Genomic DNA, 23,182 nt, shown 5'->3' with positions numbered 1-23,182 from the left:
GCTCATGAGTTCGAGACCAGTCTAAGCAAGAGCAAGACCCCCGTCTCTACTAAAAAAATAGAAAAACTACCCAGCTACTCGGGAAGCTGAGGCAAGAGAATTGCCTACACCCAAGGGCTAGAGGTTGCCGTGAGCTGTGATGCCACAGCACTCTACCGAGAGTGACAAAATGAGACTCTGTCTCTAAAAAGAAAAAAAAAGAAAAGAAAAAATAGCCAGGTGTGGTGGTGAGCACCTGTAGTCCCAGCTACTCTGGAGGTTAAGGCAAGAGGATTTCTTGAGTCCAGGAGTTTGAGGTTGCTGTGAGCTATGATGCCAGGGTATTCAAACCCAGGGTTACTGAGGGAGACTCTGTCTCAGACCAAAAAAAAAAAAAACAAACAAACAAAAACAAAGATATCATTAGTCATCTTTGAAAACCTTCACTCCTTTTGAAATAATGCATGTATTTTTCATAGTTGTGGTCATCTGAGAGTTACTGCGCTACTTCCCCTCCCCCGCAATTCTGATCGTTCATAAACTACAGGTGGTATTTTCACGAGCTCTTTTGATATGTTAAAGTTCATGGTTAATGGCAATCATGCCCATGTTATTTCTATAGAAATTATATCATCACAAAAATACTCTAAGAAACAGTGTAGGAGATGCCGTTGCTGGTGCCTGAGTTCTGAGTGATTGCATTAGAAAGGCTATTTTAATAGAACCGGACAGATGGAATGAGCCGCAAATGACCTTTTTTCCTTAGACTATTTCACATTTGTATACGTTTGGAGTTCTATAATTCATTCAGCAATTTATCGCTGAACCTAAAACATTGTCTCCTTGTTTTAATGCCATGGAATGTTGTCAAACAACTACTCTTGTATTTGCTTTAATGTTGAGAGAGAACTAAGTCTAATGGGAGCTTTTTAGCTAATTGGTTTGAAATCTTATTGTTTTCTCAGTGCTTTAATTGATTTTTTAATCTCTATTCTTATGAAAAACAATTACATTCAAAAGGAAACCCTTTATGAAATATATAATAGCATATGCAAATTTATACTTGTCATGTTCTCTTACTATTTATCTTAGTATTTCTTTTTAAAAAGTAATGTTGGCATTTTTATTTATTTATTTATTTATTTGAGACCAAGTTTCATTCTGTCACCCTGGATAGAGTGCTATGGCATCATAGCTCACAGCAACTTCAAACTCTTGGGCTCAAGTGATCCTCTTGCCTCAGCCTCCCAAGCAGCTGGGACTACAGGAATGTGTCACCATGCCTGGCTAGTTTTTCTCTTTTGTTAGAAGAGATAGCGTCTCACTCTTGCTTGGGCTGGTCTCAAACACCTGAACTTAAACAATCCTCCTGCCTCAGCCTTTCAGAGTGCTGGGATTATAGGCGTGAGCCACTGTGCCCAGCCAATGTTGGCATTCTTGAGAATTTCTAAGAGAGTAAGTTGTGAGTTTTCTCAACACACACAAAGAAAGTATGGGAGCTAAGGCATGCGTTGGTGAGTTGACGTTCACCACTCCATAGTGTGTACATAGTTCAAAACATGTATCTGATATACACAATTTTTGTCATCAAAAAAGTAATCTTGGCAAATATTATGGACTAGAAATGTTTTTGTAAGTTCAAAAATTTTCAAATGTTTCCTTGCTTTCCTTGATTTTCATGAGCTTAACAAACGCTCTTCAGAGAAATGCCGTGAACAATTGACAGTCATTGGATTTGGGGACATTTTACATAACAACAGTAGTGATAAAAAGCTAGCATGTATTGAGTGATCACTTTGCTCTGTGCTACATGTAACTTTTTCCCAAATAATGTTTGTATATTTTGTTTGCACTATTTGACATTAATTTTTAATTGTTATTATTTTTAACTGACAAATCATAATTGTATGCTTATTCACGTATTATTTTTTATGTAATCCTCACGGAGGCATGAATTTATTCAGTATTTATGTTAATAATTGTTCCCACATCACTTTTTTAATTGTCTATTATACTAGCCTCTAAGACAGTATCTTGAGGCTATTTTGTAGTTGAAAGTGTGTTCTGATAATATTTATTTATTAATAGATCCAAAACATTCCTAGCCTTTATGTTTTAAAAAATGTTAAAAATAATAGGAAGAAGGAGAGAGGGAAAAAGAACAAAAAGGAGAAATAAGAAGAGGAGGAGGCTCTAATCTCTCTTTAGAGATCTAGTTGAGGCTATATAACCCAGAAACACGAGACAACCAAGGTTAAGGTGTCAGACAATGTGCAATCAGGGGTAAGCTACGTGGGTGGCGTGTTGCAGGGATTCCAAGCTGGGAAAGGTCAGGAAGACCTGAGATTAGGGAAATTCCAGGGGCAAGAGAATTATCTCAGCCCCATGGGATGTTAGGGGAGGTTTGCTCGTAGGCAGTTGGTGAGTGGCCAGTGATGAACAGATCATATTCTGGGTGTGGGGACAAGCCTGGGGAAAGTCCTAGAGAGAAGAGGAATCTTCCAGTGTAACAAACACAAGGTATCGAAGCATTTGGAATTTTTCCTGCAATTCTGACATCATGTTTTTTATACCTAAAAATATTACAGAATATTGATCATATTTATATTCTTTCTGATCTAAAATAAAAGAGCATGAGGATATTTCTGGAATTGGGAGAAGGAGAACTTCACATGTAGTCTGAAAAATCAGTACATCCTGTATTCTTTGGGACACCTGTGTGTTGCCAATGCTTCCAGAGACGTAGGAGAACTAAAAAGATTGTGTTTTCCCTGTTTATTACCTTGACCCAAAATCTAGTAGACCATATTTAGCCTTACAAAAGAGAATTACAATAGAAGCCGGCAGCAAACTCATCTATTTTGCATTGGTTGTAAATATTTCTGGTCACTTTTCTGACATTTTCTGACATTGACATTCTTTATTTCAATGGTTCTCAGGCTTTTTTCCCCCTGCCCTTCTCCAACTATTTTTTCCCTTCGCTCCTGGTTGCCAGTCGGATAAACACCCATCATTTCTCATTTACATAGAATGGTTTTTCTAAAGAGGGGTAGACCAGGGGGAGATTTGTGTCAGAATCCCAGGGAAGGGTCTGGGCTATATATGGTTTGAAAGTTCCCCTTGGCAATATTAGTATCTCCCCAAACTGTGCCCTTTGCTATATAATGATTGTTATATATATTTTAAATTCTGTGCCAAGCTTGATATTTTCTGGGCTGTTATTAATGCATTGGATAATTAGTAAATCAGAATGAATGATCTTTTTTCCAAAAACTTAATTTAAAACACTTTTAAATTTATCTTTTTTTCTCTTTTTAAAAAATATTTTTATTTTCTAGATCCCGAAGTCCAGGAGCGAGGGGTCTATTCAGGCCCACAGGGTACCACCACCAGACCTATCCGACAGCATTCCTCAGTTCAGCCTATGGCTACGTCGTAGAAAACCCTACTCAGAAGATGTGACCTCAGCAGAGGATGCAAGTGGTGCCAAGCTGGCATCCAGGTTGGCATGTTCTCTTTGCCTATACACTGCATGTTGAATTATCCGCTCTGATGTACATACAGGTCCACAGTGAGGTATGGATGTCTGCCTATTATACCTGCCCCTGGAGTCAATAGGACATAAATCAGTAATAATTCTTATCACAGAAGCCTTCTCAGTTTGTTGTTTTCTGGACTGAAACATGTTAGTTAATCAATAAGACTATTCTGGGCTCACAGTTAAAGAGTTATTTATATAGTTAGGTATTTATTTATTTGTTTGTTTTTTAAGATAGAGTCTTGCTCTGTCACCCTGGATCGAATGCTATGGTTTCATAGCTTACAGCAACTTCAAACTCTCAGGTTCAAGCGATCCTCTTGCCTCAGCCTCCTGAGTAGCTGAGACTACAGGCACCTCCACAATGCCCCACTAGTTTTTCTATTTTTAGGGGAGCTGGGGTCTTGCTCTTCCTCAGGCTGGTCTCAAACTCCTAAGCTCAAGGAATCCACCCTCCGCAGCCTCCCCAAAGTGCTAGGATTCCAGGTGTGTGTGAGCCACTCCACCCAGCCATAAAGAGTTATTTAAACAGTTATTCTTTAGATATCTTTCCACAGGATGTTCAATAGAAAATATTATCTGCTGTTTAAAGTGGAGATCAGAGTTGTCCTAGAGCCAACTCTCACAAACTAATTTAAATCATTAAGTAGAGAAATAAGGTAATTAAAGAGCTTGCCACTTTGGACTGCCTTATAGAAGACATGGAATTTGAGCTGGATTAAAAAGATGAAGATAATTTAGGTGGGAAAGATGACAAGGGTAATGTCAATAGGTCCAATTAGGAGGCATAAGGGGCATTTTGGAAAGAGTGAACTGGAATTAGTTGGAGGTAAGGCTGGGAAAGGTGGAGGATCTTGAAGGCCTGGCTCAAGCATTTTTGCATTCCGTCTTTCATTCATTGAACAAACCAGCAGTTCGTCTCCTTCCAGGAACTACTTTAAGACAGGCGATGCAGCAGTGAACAGAGCCAGTCAGGGCACTGTTGAAGAGCCTTACATCTAATGGAGAGCAATAACGAGATGCAATAGAAAAGGCCTGTGAGGAAGAGGATTTCAGCTCTGATAAATGAGGGCCATTAAGAGACTGTCACAGGTTAATGTAACAGACTGACTTGGGAAGACCATTGTAGTTTGGGTCATCAAGTAAGGCCAAATCTGACACCAGAGGGGGAGGAGTTTGGGAAAATCAAGGAAGCGCATTTGAGGCCGAGGCTGTAACAAATGCAAAAGAACTGGCTCAGCGCCTGTGGCTCAAGCGGCTAAGGCGCCAGCCACATACACCTGAGCTGGTGGGTTAGAATCCAGGCCGGGCCCGCCAAACAACAATGATGGCTGCAACCAAAAAATAGCAGGGTGCTGTGGCAGGTGCCTGTGGTCCCAGCTACTTGGGAGGCAGAGACAGGAGACGCTTGAGCCCAGGAGTTGGAGGTTGCTGTGAGCTGTGATGCTACGGCACTCTACCCAGGGCAACAACTTGAGGCTCTGTCTCAAAAAAAAAAAGCAAAAGAACTTCAGTAGGAGAAGCTTGGTTTCATCCTGTAGGTAACAGGAGGCCAGTGAAAGTTTGAGCTGTGTAGGGGAGGGTGATAGATATGATGGGGAATTGGTATATTAGGAAAATCAGTGTGCAGTTTACATGGAGGAGGGAAAGTTTGGAGGCAGTTATAGTGTTGGTTCCTTCAACAGGTATTAATCTTTATTGAGATCTAGTTATGTGGTATTTACTGGAGAGACCTAAGTCCTGCTCTTAGGGAGACAGAAGAAAAGTGAATGAAAATTTAATAATAATCTTGAAAGACATACTTACTAGGTGCTTATTATGTACCAGACACTGTGAAATGGGCTGCTGATAAAATCTTAAATAAGATTCAGATGCTTCTCTTGAGAAACGTGAAATAAAATTCACAGGATGACAAGAATGGAGGAAGGGCACAGGACTAAGAGGGGACGGGAGGGGTAGAGCAGGTTTCCAAGAGAGCATGACTTCTGAACTCAGGTCAGTAAGGTAAGTAGAAGTTTATCAGGCAGAGAAATAGAGATAAGGGTGCGCAGGGAAGGAAAAATCCATGCAAGGACATTCAGGGCAGTGAGGACAAAGTGGAGGAGAACTGCAGGTGCAGGGCCAGGTTCAGAACCATCTGGATTCTAGAATGTAAAATGTAGGGGAGGGTAAAGGTGGGTTAGGAGACCAAATAGCTCACATCAGGAAAAACTATATCCCGTATTAAGGAGTTCCGATTTTCTCTTGAAAGGAATGGGGAGTAATTGCAGAAATAAAAGAAAATTATATATATGATATATTATATATAGAATATATCTAAGCAGTCACAGAAGCTGTGTAGGAAAATGATACAAACAGACTTGTATAAACAGACAACCATGTGGAGGGAATAATTAAAGGGAAGAGTAAGAGGTACTGGGAGCCCAGCATGGAGGCTGTTGGGGTAATTCATGGAGGCTGTTGGGGGCAAAGTCAGAGCCTCCATGGAGACATTGTTGGTTACTGAGAATGAGGAGACAGGGGTAAGTCTTTGTCCCTTAAAGGAGTATGAGGGACTAGGGCTATTGCTTACAGGAGGACATAGTCCAGAAAGGACGGGAGTTATTTTTTTTAAGCCTTTCAATTTTTATTTGAAAGATTCGTTTTCTGTTTTAGTTTGCTGAGTTTATGCTTGTGTCTTTAATACTTTTACGTTTTTTGCTTCTCGATAAGGAAAGCATGCTTGACCCTGTCATGAACACCCTTACCAGGCATGGATCCCCCATAGGCCCTGCTGACAGGTTTTTTTGTTTTAGACAATCTCATAAGAACTCGAGATCTCGCAGCATGCACCCCTCAAAGTGTGCCTGGGCACACACCGCATGCAGATTTTGGTGCCTTCCCAACCTTCTTGGTGTAATGGTAAACAATTCTATTACCAGGGGTTTGGAACAGCCTGGTTTTGTTAGAGGCTGTATTGTAGGAAAGCCTATGACAGTATATTGAACACTGCCCCTTTCTCAGAGCCTCTAGACAGCTTCCTGGAAGTGGAAAAAGAAAGCAATGGTGAGTTCAAAGGTCAAATGTGACTGCAAGACAGGAAGTTGCATCAGAACTGGTGACGTGGTGCAGAAAGCGTCTCTGTGTTGTCTGAAGGTCAGGATTGCAGTTTTTTAAGGTTTATTTCGTCTCACTTGGAGTATTACAGTATTTTAATGAACTGCGTGTAGGTAGGTTTATATGCTTAATGAGCAAAGCCAGTAGAGAGGAAGAAGCTGATGTTGCAAGTCCAGAGAGACTAGAACAAGGACCTCTCTAGGAGGGAATCCAAAGACCAGGTGGCCACACCTCATGCAAGGCAGATTGGGCCGAGCACATCTACAAGGACACCCTTCACATTGCGCTCTGTGAACAAACAGGGCTGGGCAGTGCACCATCTGCATGGCAGAGGGGGAAAGTCCTAAGCAGTTGGGGTATCAGCCTTGGCCAATGAGGAAAAGTTAAGGAAAGAATAAGGGACAAAACACTAGGTCTTCTAAAAGTTTTCTTCTCTAGTTTAAAAACCAGGGTCAAGTGGGTAGGTGACAAGAGCTAGTGTAGATATTATCTTACCAAACGACTTTGTAAAGAATTATGTCAAGAATGCCTTAAATGAGATAATGAAAAACTCAGATGTTTGTTGTTCATATTATTTTATTCATCTAATCAGAAAATGAAGGAAAAAAAGTTGCTTGCTTATAAAAGTAATCAGAAAAGAACTTTCTGTTTTGGAGAATGAATTTGTATTTCTGAGCTACAAATCAAGAAGCGAGATTGTGAGGGGAAGGCACAGCTAACCTGTGCTCTAGCTACTGTTTGTTCCCCTGGTTAGAATGTTACAGACTCAGTTAAAATACACGTTTGTCATCTACTTGGAAGGCTGAGGCAGGAGGATTGCTTGAGCCAAGGGCTTTGAGGTTGCAGTGAACTTGATAGCACCAATGCACTCTAGCACATGTGACAGAATGAGACCCTATCTCAAAAAAAAAAAAGTGATATTTACAAATTTCTTACATACAGTTTTTTAAAGTACAGCCAAGCAACCTTAAAAGTTTAGGTTGTACAACATCATCTGTCTTATACCTTTCTACCCACCATCCGCAGAAACTTTTTCAACTGCCTGTCTCTATTCATAGATTTATTGTACACATACCTGCAAAGAGATTTTTGCTTTTTTACCTTTAATGTACCTCCTTGTATATTATAAGACGAAATATCAAAAGACAATTGGATATACTTAAAATAATGCAACTGAAAATGACTTTTAAACCCTTATATATCTTTGAAGTAATAAAATATGTATAATGCCAATTTTCATTGCAAAAATGAAATTAGGAAGATGTTTTCCTTGGCAGTTACTTGCCAAAACAAGTTATTGGCTATTGAACAAAAGACACACAACCATTACTTTCTCTAGATCTTCTCCTTAACAATTTTCTATTTGCCCCAATCTTAAATACAAAGGTTGCCAATATGTATTGAGTACATGTTTATGCCCCTGGTCTTGGATCTAGTATATGCTGAGGCTTCCCAGTATTTTCAAGTAATTGCCAAGAAGCATTGAAGCTGGACTTTTCCTAATCCTGAGATTTTTTTTGTTGCTCTTTGAAAAAGACTAAAACAATCAGTCAGCAAAATCTATTTTTGTTTGGCCTATAACCTGGTAAGTCTGATTTATTTTGCAAGCAAAAAAAAAAAAAAATCATTCTGTTGGCAATCAGGGTAGCACGCATATACATAAGAGTTTGATTTTCAGCAGAATTAGCACCTTGATTAACAACATCAATAAAACCAACAAAGAACCTTTATGTACTGAGATTTTCTGAATAATAAAGTATCCTGTGATTTTTCAAAAATGAGGTAAAGGTTGATTTTGGTGGCTTTTGAGAAGAGAAGTAATTTGGAATCATTAACAGTCTTTTTTGGATAACTTTACATTTTATGGGTTTAGACATTGTTGCAGTATTTTTTTTTCCAGACTGACTCACTTCTGTTTTTTTTTTTTTCCTAGTTTTAAATCTTACACATAGTCCCACTGCTTCTTGAGATGTAATGGAAATATGAATTGTTATGAGCCAGCGTTCATTTATTTCTTTATTATTCAGATAATGTTAGTAAAAATAAAAGCTTAAAGGAATGACACATTTTAAAATGTGATGGTTTGAGAGTCCAGAAAAGAGTTGGATGTCCTTTATTACTTGTTGGCTGATTTCTGCCTTGGAATATTAGTCAGATTAATAACTTATTTGTTCTACAAATGTTTAAAATTGGCACTGAGGATGACAAACAACAGTCATTTTTCTAATCTTTATAGAATCTTTCTGTCACAATTAGAATGGCTTCAAGAGAAAAGTTGAAGAATGTACATCTCTTGACCATGATAGGCCTCAGTGGAGGCGTCTGCTTGACACTGAATCGAAAGCCAGAGATGAAAGCGCCTAGCGAGTTGTTCATTTCATTTCATGGTCTCTACCACCTGACACGGACAGCAGCAATTGCAAAAATACTGTTAAAATATATTTGTTGTAATAAAGATATGCATATTACTAGAATTCACAGTAAACTGAAAAGCATAATTTTAGTCTGACATACGTTTATTAAAAGAATGAATGTTTGTCCTTCACAGTGAGAGTACAGTACACAAGTTTGATGATTTCAGAGGCACTGGCAGAAATGAAGAGGTTCTTGAACAGGCGTATCCCTTAAGCAAGGTTTGAACCTTCCAGTTCTTCTTATTACACTGGATGTTCTTTTGTTTTTTGGAGACTATGTCTCACTTTTGTTGCTGTACGCTAAAGTACCATGGCCTCTTAGCTCACAGCAACCTCAAACTCTGGGCTCAAATGATCCTCTTGCCTCAGCCTCCCAAGTAGCTGGAACTACAGGCTCCCACCATCACACCTAGCTAATATTTTTATTTTTAGTAGAAATTGGATTTCACTCTCGCTCAGGGTGGTCTCAAATTCCTGAGCTTAGGTGATCCACCAGCCTCGGCCTTGCAGAGTGCTAGAATTACAGGTGTGAGTCCCCGTGACACTACCCAGATATTTTATTCCTTTTAACGGCACTGGGTAAAAATTATCACAAGAACTGAACTGCAGGTATTACCTAATATGTTAAGAAAGAGGCCATTTGAAAACTTTTCTGAAGGGAAAGTTACTCATCCTTATTAAAAATGAAGAAAAGCTTTGCATTGTATGTAAAAGCTGGAGGTGTTAAAATGATTTCAAGCATCAGAGATAGCTATTCTATCTGTTTCTTTTTTCAATTTTATTTCAGATTAATATAAGGGTACGTGTGATTAGGTTTCATTGTTTGCATTCGTAAGATCACGTCTGAGCTGTGGTTGTGTCCCTCATCCAGGAAGCATGCCGTATACCCATGCATTGTACCTGTTGGGTGGGAACTTACCAAACTCACTCCCTCCTCCCCTCATGAATTTAACTGAGTTTCTCTCTCCTGGGAGCAGGTGGTTTTAATTCTACTGGTTTCAACTTACTACGGAGTACATGGGATGCTTGTTTTCCGTTCTTGTGATACTTTACTTAGGAAAGTGTGCTCCAGATCCATCGAGGGTGTTACAAAAGATACAGAATCTCCATTTTTTATGTCTGAATATTATTCCATGGTATACATATACCACAGCTCCTGGGTTGATGGGCACTTGGGTTGTTTCCACATCTTTGAGATTGTGAATTGAGCTGTGATAAACATTCAAGTGCATATGTTCTGATGGTAAAATGACTTTTTATCTTTTAGGTAGATACCTACCAATGGGATTGCAAGATCAAATGGGAACTGTACTTTTAGTTCGTTGAGGTCTGTCCATACTTCTTTTTATAAAGGCTACACTAGTTTGCATCCTCACCAGCAAGGCATGAGTGTCCCCATTTCCCTGCACCCACGCAGCATCTGTTGCTTTGGGACTTTGTGATGTGGACCATTCTCACTGAGGGTGCGTGATATCTCAAAGTGGTTTTAATTTGCACTTCTCTATAATTAGAGACAACGAGCATTTTTTTATGTGTGTGTTGGCCATTGGTGCTGATGAGAATAGATTCTGTTCATGTCTCTTGCCCAGTTTGTAATGGGGTTGTTTGCTCTTTCCTTGTATATTTGCTTGAGTTCTTTGTAGATTTTGGTTATTAACCCTTCGTCAGACTCATAGCATGCAAATATCTCCCCCATTTTGAAGACTGTCCCTTTACTTTGTTGGTCATGTCCTTAGCTGTACAGGAGCTTTTTAGATTGATCAGGTCCCATTTATTTGTTTTTGTTGTTGCTGTAATTGCCAATGGGGGTCTTCTTCATAAATTCTTTTTCTAAGCCAATAAGATTCAGAGTTTTCCCCACACTTTTTTCTAGAGTTTTTATCATTTCGTGTCTTAGATTTAAATCTTTTATCCATTGTTAGCTAATTTTTGGAAGTGGCAATAGGTGTGGGTCCAGTTTCATCCTTTTACATGTGGCTAACCAGTTCTCCCAGAACCATGTATTAAATAGAAATTCTATACCTCAGTATATGGTTTTGTTGGCTTTATCAAAGATGGCAATATGAGGCTGGTTTCATCTCTGGTTATCTGTTCTGTTCCACATCTCTATTTTTATGCCAATCCCATGATGATTTTATCACTATAGGCTTGTAGTATAACCTGAAGTTTGATAATGTGATGTCTCCAGATTTGTTCTTATTTCATAGATTGTGCTGGCTATTAGGGTTTTTTCCCAGTTCCATTTGAAATGTAGGACTATTTTTTCAAGATCTGCAAAGTATGACATCGGTATTTTAATAGGGATTGCATTAAATCTGTAGATTGATTTAGGTAGCTTACACATTTTAACAATGTTGATCATCTTTGAAGCTACTGTGAAGGGTATTGAATCTTTGATTTGGTTCTCAGCTTGACTGTTTTTAGTGTTGGTTTATAAAGGCTATTGATTTGTGGACTTTGATTTTATATCCTAAGACATTACTATATTTCTTGACCACCTCCAGAACTCTCGTGGTTGAGTCCTTGAGATTTTCTAGGTCTAAGATCATATCATCAGCCAAGAGTGAGTTTCACCTCCTCTGTCCCTATTTGGATACCTTTTAAATCTTTCTCTTGCTTGATTGTATTAACTAGGACTTCCAGCACTATGTTGAATGGACATCCTTGCCTGGTTCTCTTTCTAAGTGGAAATGCTTTCAATTTTTCTCCATTCAATAAGATGTTGGCTGTGGGTTTGTTGCAGATATGTTTCTATAGGTTTAAGAAATGTCCCATTTATTTCTATTTTCTTAAACGTTCTTATCAAAAAGTGATGCTGAATTTTGTCAAATGCTTTTTCTGCATTGGAGGATCATATGGCCTTTGCTTTTGCTTCTGTTAATGTGGTAAGTTGCATTTACAGATTTGCATGGTTGTACCAGCCTTGCATGCCTGGGATGAAGCTTACCCAGTCATGATGAATTATTTTTGTGATGCGCAACTGAATTCTGTTTGCAAAGGTTTTCTTGAGTATTTTAAATCAACATTCATTAATGATATTGGTCTGTAGTTGTTTTTTGTTGTGTTCTTTCCTATTTTTGGTATCAGGTTGATATTTGCTTTGTAGGAGGAGGTGGGGTGGGTTCCTTCCTTCCCAATGTTTTGGAATAGGTTCTGCAATATAGAATTGAGCTCTTTTTTTTAAGGTTTGGTAAAATTCTGGCTTGAAACTGTCTGGTTCAGGACTTTTATTTGTTGGAAGCTTTTTTATTGTTGTTACAATTTTGGTGTTTGATATTAGTCTGTTCATGGCTTCTGCTTCCTCCTTGTGAGTCTAGGGAGGTGGTGTGCTTCCAAGAATTAGTTCATTTCCTCCACATCTGTAAATTTCTGGGCATTGTAGTATTCAGTGATGATCTTTCATATCTCTGAGGTATCCATTGTTATTTCCCCTCTTTTTGTTTCTGATTGAGCTTATTAGACATCCTACTTTTCTATTTCCAGTTAATCTGCCCAAGGGCTTATTAATTTTATTTATCTTTTCAAAGTACCAACTTTTTGTTTCTTATCTGTTTCAAGTGGTGAAATAAATTATCTTTTTCATATTTCTAAAGCTATAATATTACTTTCAGTAGTTTTGAATTTTAGAACTTAAATAGAGAGCATGGTTAATATTTTTAGTCTTTAAAGATGTTAAATAGGATTTACTGTATTATTTTATTTGAAAGCTAATATAGTTCCTTAAATGTGCAATTTTCTTAAAGACCCAAAGAAAATCTCTAGTTTTATTTCATAAAGTCAAGCTGAAGACTCCCAAGACCATATATTATATAACTCCATTTATATGAAATGTCCAGAAAAGGCAAATTTATAGAAATAGAAAGTAAATTTATGATCCTCTGGGGCTGAAATGAGAAAAACAGGGGTTAACTGTAAATGGTCTGAGGGATCTCATTTGTGGGGATAAAAATGTTTTGAAACTGCTTTATAGTGATGATTACAACACTTGATAAAGTCATTACAAATCATGGAATTATAGAAATAGGTATATTTTGTGATACATATAGATTATATCTCAATAATTCTTAAAAAACTACAAATGCAAAAAAAGTTGTGGTGAAGAAGAATAAATATGCTTTCACAAGAATGTCACTTGATTGCAAATTGCTCAAATAAGACCCTTGTCATAAGTAAATGCTATCGGCAGAGAAAGTTGTGTTTGTTACATTTAAAAACAACTTGTTCCTGGTCAGTGCCTGTGGCTCAGTAGGTAGGGCACCAGGCTCCATATACCTATGCAGGGTGGCGGTTCAAACCCAGCCCCAGCCAAACTGCAACAAAAAAATAGCCAGGCATTATGGTGGGGGCCTGTAGTCCCAGCAATTGGGGAGGCTGAGGCAAGAGAATCACCTAAGTCCAGGAGTTGAAGGTTGCTGTAAGCTGTAACACCATGGCACTCTACCAAGGGCGATAAAATAAGACTCTGTCTCTACAAAAAAAAAAAAAAAAAAAGAATTTGTTACTTTATACTTTTCTTTGAATATAACAGAGCTGGTGGCAGGAATAAAGGTCAGGTCCTCATGAAAGGTGATTCATAAGGAGGGAGAGGAAGGGGGGAAAAAAAGCTCTTTGTCTTCTCAACCTGGAAGGATTCCAGTTATAGCTCACTGTGCCATAATCAGAAGTTATTGAAGTGATCCCTATTTTAGGGAGACATAGAAACAGAAGGAAAAAGCTGCAACATCTTTGGAATTTTGCACAAAAAAAATCCTAGGGTTATTGTTGGTAAGCAGGAAAGTTAGCCTGTACTCTGCAATGATCAAGGTGAGCTGTGTGACTCTGGGAAAAGTATCTTTGGGTCTGTCTGCAGAAGTACATGGTCTTCTTTCAAGGTACACAGTTAATGACAGTTTAGTATCTAGCTCTTACATAAAAAGACTAAGTGAACAATTAAAATGCTTTCATCTCTGTCACGTGACTTTTAAAAAGCTACCCCTATACCAGTTATTTACCTAAAGTCATATATTATGTATAGCTAAAGAAAATATCTTTGCTAATGTTGTAGATGTGTTCTTAAATTGATAGATAAACAAGGAAGACTATAATAAATCCCTTTTCAACATCTGTACCAGAATGTTTATTGCAGCCCAATTCATAATTGCTAAGTCATGGAAGAAGCCCAAGTGCCCATCCACCCACGAATGGACTAGCAAATTGTGGTACATGTATACCATGGAATATTATGCAGCCTTAAAGAAAGATGGAGACTTTACCTCTTTCATGTTTACATGGATGGAGCTGGAACATATTCTTCTTAGCAAAGTATCTCAGGAATAGAAGAAAAAGTATCCAATGTACTCAGCCCTACTATGAAGCTAAATTATAGCTTTCACATGAAGACTATAACCCAACTATAGCACTAGACTATGGGGAAAGGGCCAAGGAAGGGGAAGGTACGGGGGAGGTTTTGGTGGAGGGAGGGTAATGGGTGGGGCCACATCTATGGTGCATCTTAGAATGGATACAGGCAATTGCACTAATGTACACAGCTATGATTTAACAATAAAAAAAAAAGAAAATAAATAAATCCCTTTTCAATATGTATTAAAAACACTTCTTTCCCTGGGAAACTAAGTTCTGGATGAAAGAGTTGTTTTATGCTAAAAGTACTTTCTTATCTATTTATTCATTTTTTCAAAACGTTTTAATTGCTTGGGGAATACATTCTTCTTAAAAAATTCAAAACATTACTGATAAAGCTAATGTTCCCATTGATTCTCTTGCCATAGGATTCTAATTCACTCCTCTCTCCCCAGGGGTAACTGCTGTTATAGGGTTGGTTATGTGTTCTTCCTGTATTTTACACAGGAATGTATCTCATATTTTCTTCCATTTTTTTCTTTTTCTTTCTATTTTTTTTTTTTTTTTGAGATAGGGTCTTAATCTGTGGCTCTGGGTAGATTTCCATGGTGTCATAGCTCACAGCAACCTCAGTTTCTTGGCTCAAGTTATCCTCCTGCTTCAGCCTCCTGAGCAGCTGAGACTACAGGTGCCAGCATGATACCTGGCTAGTTTGTCTTTTCTTTTCTTTCTTTCTTTTTTTTTTCCCTTTTCAGTAGAAACAGGGCCCTGCTCCTTCTAAGGCTGGTCTCAAACTTCTGAGCTCAATCAATCCACCCTCCTTAGCCTCCCAGAATGCTAGGATTATAGGCATAAGCCACCACACCTGGCCCTTTTCTGCTTTTTAAAAAAAAATTTTCATCTTACTAAATGTATTGTGGTGCTTCACAGATTGCTGAAAACTTCTCAGTTCCCACATTGCTTCCTCCTTGTGGTGCTCATTCCCTTTCCTTTCTGCCCCAAATGCAGTGTCCTCTGTGTCTGCCTCCCCCGCCCCTGCCACCCATCTGCTTATCCCTTCCATGGCCAAGCCAGTGCCACAGAATGAAAATGTCTAAATCTGTATCTTGCATTTTTAAAAAATGAGAAGAGCAGGGTGAAACAATATGGCGGCCGAGTAACAGCTTCCCTGCAACTGGGCACAGTGAGTCTGGGGAGATAAGACTCCAGGCATCTCTGGCTGGTATAATCTGCCTATAATCATCCCTTTGAGGATAAAGGGAGTCAGCAAGGGACTTCTGGATCCCAAGAGGAGGACAAAAACAGTGGAAAACTGGCAAGTGGTTGTGTGTATTCGATCGACCTAATCCCGCCGGCAGCCGTAAGTACAAGCAGCAGTGAGTCTGCAAACTGGAAAGGCCTTACCTGTGAACTGTTTTGGTGCTTTTGGACTTGGAACTCTGTTGAACTGCCTTGTGGAGAGCTTAAGCAGGAGTGTGGAGAACTTTGGGCATTGTCTAGCACCCTAGACTGAGCCACTGAGCTGGATGGAGCTAATATTGTTCAGCTGTGGGCTACAGGAAGCCATCGTGAGAGAACTGCCGCAGCAAGCTCTGCCCTCAGGGTCTCAGAGCAAGGATCCGGCGGGAGCTAGTAACCTAGTGACTGAGCAGCCTAAAGGTGGGGACGGAGCTGCCTTGTAGCCATAACCCTCAGGGGCAGAGTGAGACCAGTTTTGGCACACTGGAGCCAAGGGCTGTTGCCCTGGGTAGAGTGCCATAGCATCACAGCTCATAGCAACCTCAAACTCCTGGGCTTGGTGCCGCCCAGACCTCCATAAGAGCTGCACCATGACCCTTGACCCGTGCCCGCTGGGCCTCCACATGCCCTGACCAGGAACTGTGGGAGCCACGCAACAGTGCGTCCTCCCTTCTTTACCCTCCCTGCCTCCACACTGGCCCGCTTGTCTGGCCAGGGACTCTGGTAGCTACGTGCCATCTGGAGCCCTCCCTGCCTCTGCACAGAGCCCTTCTCCTGGCCAGAGACTGCTAGAGCCTTGGGCTCTCTGTGCCAAAGTCACTGGGCACCAGGCACTCCCAGAACCATACATACCACTTCCCACCCTGTTTCTGGATCCGGGTGTGTCACACTCTGGAGATGCTTCCACAACCAGAACTCCCTGGCTGGGACAGCCTCAGGGGAACTACATAGGGTCACTCCCTACAAAGATCCAGCAACAATAGAGTGATCCCGCTGGGGTCTAATCTGGGAGAGACACCTCCCTAACTCTGAGGATGGCCAGAGGCAATGGTAAAAAACAATCATGAGGCAAAATCAACAGAAAAACTCTGGCAATATGAATAATCAGAGTAGATCAACTCCCCCAAGGATCAATGGGGCAGACACAGCACAAGATCCCATGCACAAATAGCTGAGATGTCAGAAATCAAATTCAGAATCTGGATAGCAAATAAGATCAAATTAGAATTCCAAGCAGTAACCCAAAAGCTATCTCAAGAATTCAACGAATTCAAAGACCAAATGACCAAAGATTTTGACACATTGAGACAAGAAGTTGTAGCCCTCAAAGATCTGAGAAACACAATGGAATCCCTCAGTAACAGAATGGAGCAAGCAGAAGAAAGGATTTCTGACATTGAAGACAAAGTTTTTGAACACTCCAAAACTGTCAAAGAGGAAGAGAAATGGAGGGCAAAAACAGATCACTCTCTCAGAGAGCTCTGGGATAATTTGAAGAAAACCAATATTCATCTTATAGGGATCCCTGAAAGCGACGAAGTGGCTTCACAAGGCACAGAGTCCCTTCTCCATGAGATTATGAAGGAGAACTTTCCAGACATGCCAAGAGATTCTGAAATTCTGATAGCAGACAGTTTCAGAACTCCAACATGACTCAACCCGAAAAAGACATCCCCCAGACACATAATAATCAACTTCACTAAAGTTAATATGAAGGAGAAAATTCTGAAAGCAGCCAGACGAAAGAAAACCATTACCTACAAGGGCAAGAATATTAGAATAACTGCAGATCTCTCTGCTGAACCTTTCAAGCTAGAAGAAGATGGTAATCAACTTTTAATCTCCTAAAACAAAATAACCTTCAACCCAGGATCCTGTACCCAGCTAAACTGAGTTTCATTTATGACAGAGAAATTAAATACTTCAATGACATTCACATGTTGAAGAAATTTGCCATAACTAAACCAGCTCTCCAGGATATTCTCAGACCTATCCTCCATAAAGACCAGCATAATCTTCCACCACAAAAGTAAACCCACCCAGAAAATTTTGATCAAATTCCTACTTCCACAGTTGCAAAAGGAGAAAAAATGTCCACCGGACTCTGAAAAGGCTTATCAATATTCTCCACTAATGTGAATGGTTTAAATTGTCCTCTAAACAGGCACAGGTTGGCTGACTGGATACAAAAACTCAAGCCAGATATCTGCTGCATACAAGAATCGCATCTTACATTAAAAGACAAATATAGACTCAAGGTGAAGGGATGGTCATCTATACTCCAGGCAAATGGAAAGCAGTAAAAAGCAGGTGTTGCAATCCTATTCGCAGACACAATAGGCTTTAAACCAACTGAAATAAGGAAGGATAAGGATGGACACTTCATATTTGTTAAAGGTCATACTCAATATGATGAGATTTCAATTATTAATATTTATACACCCAACCAGAACACACCTCAATTTATAAGAGAAACTCTAACAGATGTGAGCAACTTGATTTCCTCCAGTTCCATAGTAGTTGGAGATTTTAACACCCCTTTAGCAGTCCTGGATAGATCCTCCAAAAAGAAGCTAAGCAAAGAAATTTTACATTTAAACTCAACCATTCAACATTGGGACTTAACAGACATTTACAGAACATTTCATCCCAACAAAACTTAATAAACATTCTTTTCATCAGCCCATGGAACATACTCCAAAATCCACCACATCCTAGGCCACAAATATAACCTCAGCAAATTTAAAAAAATAGAAATTATTCCTTGCATCTTCTCAGACAATCATGGAATAAAAGTTGAACTCAATAACAACAGGAACCTGCATACCCATACAAAAACATGGAAGCTAAACAACCTTATGCTGAAGGATAGCTGGGTTATAGATGAGATTAAGAAGGAAATCACCAAATTTTTGGAACAAAACAACAATCAAGACACGAATTACCAGAATCTCTGGGATACTGCAAAGGCAGTCCTAAGAGGGAAATTTATAGCATTGCAAGCCTTCTTCAAGAAAACGGAAAGAGAGGAAGTTAATAACTTAATGGGACATCTCAAGCAACTGGAGAAGGAAGAACACTCCAACCCCAAACCCAGCAGAAGAAAAGAAATAACCTAAATCAGAGCAGAATTAAATGAAATTGAAAACAAAAGAATTGTACAACAGATCAAAAAATCCAAAAGTTGGTTTTTTGAAAAGATCAATAAGATAGATAAACCTGGGCAGCACCTATGGCTCAAGGAGTAGGGCACCGGCCCCATATGCCCAGGGTAGTGGGTTCAAACCCAGCCCTGGACAGAAACTGCAAAAAAAAAAAAAAAAAAAAGATAGATAAACCTTTGGTCAACCTAAAAAGAGTAAAATCTCTAATTTCATCAATCAGAAATGGTAATGATGAAATAACAACAGACCCCTCAGAAATTCAAAAAATCCTTAACGAATACTACAAGAAACTCTACTCTCAGAAATATGAAAATCTGAAAGCAATTGACCAAATAAGGAAGTACGCCACCTACCAAGACTTAGCCAGAATGAAGTGGAAATGTTGAACAGGCCTATATCAAGTTCTGAAATAGTATACAAAATCTCCCTAAAAAGAAAAGCCCAGGACCAGATGGCTTTACGTCAGAATTCTACCAAACCATTAAAGAAGAACTAGTGCCTATATTACTAAACCTCTTCCAAAATATAGAAAAAGAAGGAATATTACCCAACACATTCTATGAAGCAAACATCACATTGATCCACAAACCAGGGAAAGACCCAACAAGAAAAGAAAATTATAGACCAATATCACTAATGAATATTGATGCTAAAATACTCAATAAGATCCTAACAAACAGAATCCTACAACACATCAAAAAAATTATACACCATGACCGGGGTCTCAAGGCTGGTTCAATATACGTAAATCTATAAATGTAATTCAGCACATAAACAAACTAAAAAATAAGGACCATGTGATTCTTTCAATTGATGCAGAAAAAGCTTTTGATAATATCCAGCATCCCTTCATGATCAGAACACTTAAGAAAATTGGTATAGAAGGGACATTTCTTAAACTAATAGAGGCCATCTACAGCAAACCCACGGCCAATATCGTATTGAATGGAGTTAAATTGAAATCATTTCCACTTAGATCAGGAACCAGGCAAGGTTGCCCATTGTCTCCATTGCTCTTTAACATTATAATGGAAGTTTTAGCCATTGCAATTAGGGAAGAAAAGGCGATCAAGGGTATCCACATAGGGTCAGAAGAGATCAAACTTTCACTCTTCACAGATGATATGATCGTATATCTGGAAAACACTAGGGATTCTACTACAAAACTTTTAGAAGTGATCAAGGAATATAGCAATGTCTCAGGCTACAAAATCAACACCCATAAATCTGTAGCCTTTATATATACCAACAATAACCAAGCCAAAAAAACAGCCAAGGACTCTATTCCTTTCACAGTAGTGCCAAAGAAGATGAAATATTTGGGAGTATACCTAACAAAGGATGTGAAAGATCTCTACAAAGAACTATGAAACTATAAGAAAAGAAATAGCTGAAGATGTTAACAAATGGAAAAACATACCATGCTCATGGCTGGGAAGAATCAACATTGTTAAAATGTCTATACTACCCAAAGCAATATGTAATTTTAATGCAATTCCTATTAAAGCTCCATTGTCATATTTTAAAGATCTTGAAAAAATAATACTTCATTTTATATGGAATCAGAAAAAAACCTCGAATAGCCAAAACATTACTCAGCAATAAAAACACAGCAGGAGGAATCACGCTGCCAGACCTGAGACTGTACTATAAATCAATAGTGATCAAAACAGCATGGTATTGGCACAAAAACAGAGAAGTAGATGTCTGGAACAGAATAGAGAACCAAGAGATGAATCCAGCTACTTACTGTTATTTGATCTTTGACAAGCCAATTAAAAACATTCAGTGGGGGGTGGCGCCTGTGGCTCAGCGGGTAGGGCGCCAGCCCCATATGCCAAGGGTGGCGGGTTCAAACCCAGCCCCGGCCAAACTGCAACAAAAAAATAGCCAGGCGTTGTGGCGCGTGCCTGTAGTTCCAGCTACTCGGGAGGCTGAGGCAAGAGAATCGCCTAAGCCCAAGGATTTGGAGGTTGCTGTGAGCTGTGTGACGCCATGGCACTCTACCGAGGGCGATAAGGTAAAACTCTGTCTCTACAAAAAAAAACAAAACAAAACAAAACAAAACAAACATTCAGTGGGGAAAAGATTCACTATTTAACAAATGGTGCTGGGTGAACTGGCTGGCAACGTGTAGAAGACTGAAACTGGACCCACACCTTTCACCATTAACTAAGATAGACTCTCACTGGATAAAAGATTTAAACTTAAGACATGAAACTATAAAAATACTAGAAGAAAGTGCAGGGAAAACTCTTGAAGGAATCAGCCTGGGTGAATATTTTATGAGGAGGACTCCCCAGGCAATTGAAGCAGTATCAAAAATACCCTACTGGGACCCAATCAAACTAAAAATCTTCTGCCCAACCAAGAACATAGTAAGTAAAACAAGCAGACAGCCCTCAGAATGGGAGAAAATATTTGCAGGTTATACCTCTGATAAAGTTCTAATAACCAGAATCCACAGAGAACTCAAACATATTAGCAAGAAAAGAACATGTGATCCCATCTCAAGGTGGGCAAGGGACTTGAACAGAAACTTCTCTAAAGAAGACAGACACACGATCTACAAACACATGAAAAAAAGCTCATCATCCTTAATCATCAGAGAAATGCAAATTAAAACTACTTTGAGATATCACCTAACCACAGTAAGAGTAGCCCACATAACAAAATCCCAAAACCAGAGATGTTGGCGTGGATGTGAAAAAAAGGGCACACTTCTATACTGCTGGTGGGAATGCACGCTAATACATTCCTTCTGGAAGGACGTTTGGAGAATACTTAGAGACCTAAAAATAGACCTGCCATTCAATCCTATAATTCCTTTACTAGGTTTATACCCAGAAGACCAAAAATCACAACATAACAAAGACATCTGTACCAGAATGTTTATTGCAGCCCAATTCATAATTGCTAAGTCATGGAAGAAGCCCAAATGCCCATCCACCCACGAATGGACTAGCAAATTGTGGTACATGTATACCATGGAATACTATGCAGCCTTCAAGAAAGATGGAGACTTTACCTCTTTCGTGTTTACATGGATGGAGCTGGAACATATTCTTCTTAGCAAAGTATCTCAGGAATGGAAGAAAAAGTATCCAATGTACTCAGCCCTACTATGAAGCTAAATTATAGCTTTCACATAAAGGCTATAGCACAAGACTATGGGGAAAGGGCCAAGGAAGGGGAAGGGAGGGGGGAGGTTAAGGTTGAGGGAGGGTAATGGGTGAGGCCACACTTATGGTGCATCTTAGAGTGGGTACAGGTGAAACTTACTAAAGGCAGAATACAAATGTCGATGTACAATAACTAAGAAAATGCCATGAAGGCTACATTGAACAGTTTGATGAGAATATTTCAGACTGTATATGAAACCAGCACATTGTACCCCTTGATTGCACTAATGTATACAGCTATGATTTAACAATAAAAAAATTAAATTAAAATTAACAATTAAAAATTTAAAAATAAAAATTGAGAAGTAAAAAAAAAAAAATCCGTATCTTGGAGTTGGACTCGACTGTCTGCCAGGCAATGTCTACTTCAGCATCTCCCTTAAACTCCCTGTGCCCACACAGAACTCATTTTCTCATCTTTCTCTTTCAACTTTGCTATATATTTCATTCTCCCAACTACCACACTTAAACCGTTCTTAATGTCATCAAATGTTTTAAATATTTTTTTTCAGTGTTTTCACTATCCCTTTCTCCATTTTTTCCCCATCCTGATCTCAATTGTTATTTGGGCTTCCATCACTTTGTGGTTAGATGATTATTACATTTTCTTCCCTCCATGAACCTACTGGATTCATTTCGTTCACACAAATGATTCCCATGCCTCTGTCTTCCACTCTTAACTCCATATGATGGCTTCTGGAGCTATATTTCCCATCTAGAATTCACTACTGAACTGTACTCACAGTTTGCTCTAACGAGCAGTGTGCGTGTTCCCCATCGCTCAGACTGCTAAACACTTCCCCTACCCATCACTCACTCATAGCCAGCTGGTTCCAGAATGCTGTCTGACAATCTCACTGTCTCTATTTGTGCTTTTACCTCCCCACCTCTCAGCACCTCTGCAGACACAGAAATTCAAACACACCCCACTGCTGCTCAGAACTATGCGTGGCTTACCTGTGCCTGGACAACAAGACCCCTGGTTCTGTCGCCTGCCACCTCCCCAGCCCTCTCCCACCATCTAGGCCTGCTTCTCTCATACCTGCAGCCATCACAAAACCCTTGCTTTGAACTATCTTGGTTTCAGATAGTTTCTTCAAGATCAGATCGTGTTTCAGATTTTGTCTTGATATTTTCTTTGAAAATTTGATAACCCTACATGTAGCATTTTTTGACTATATCACAGTTTTGTCAGCACTGTAAAAAGAATTACATATCTACAAAGTGATG

General features: G+C 39.3%; 1 protein-coding gene across 5 annotated transcripts in view; it reads left to right on the top strand.

Moving 5' to 3' along the window:
* Window positions 1-23,182, top strand: part of FAM13A (family with sequence similarity 13 member A) — a 310,218-nt gene that overhangs the window by 184,113 nt on the left and 102,923 nt on the right. For all 5 annotated transcript variants that reach the window (XM_053606078.1, XM_053606038.1, XM_053606236.1 and 2 more), the window contains one exon: window positions 3,318-3,481. In XM_053606078.1, the coding sequence (XP_053462053.1) occupies window positions 3,318-3,481 (164 nt within the window). The remainder of the gene's footprint in view (window positions 1-3,317; window positions 3,482-23,182) is intronic.

The sequence above is a fragment of the Nycticebus coucang genome, chromosome 1, assembly GCF_027406575.1.
Source record: "Nycticebus coucang isolate mNycCou1 chromosome 1, mNycCou1.pri, whole genome shotgun sequence".
Taxonomy (NCBI): Eukaryota; Metazoa; Chordata; class Mammalia; order Primates; family Lorisidae; genus Nycticebus; species Nycticebus coucang.
The sequence above is the reverse complement of the archived record's forward strand: the minus strand, read 5'-3'. Positions and strand labels throughout refer to the sequence as shown.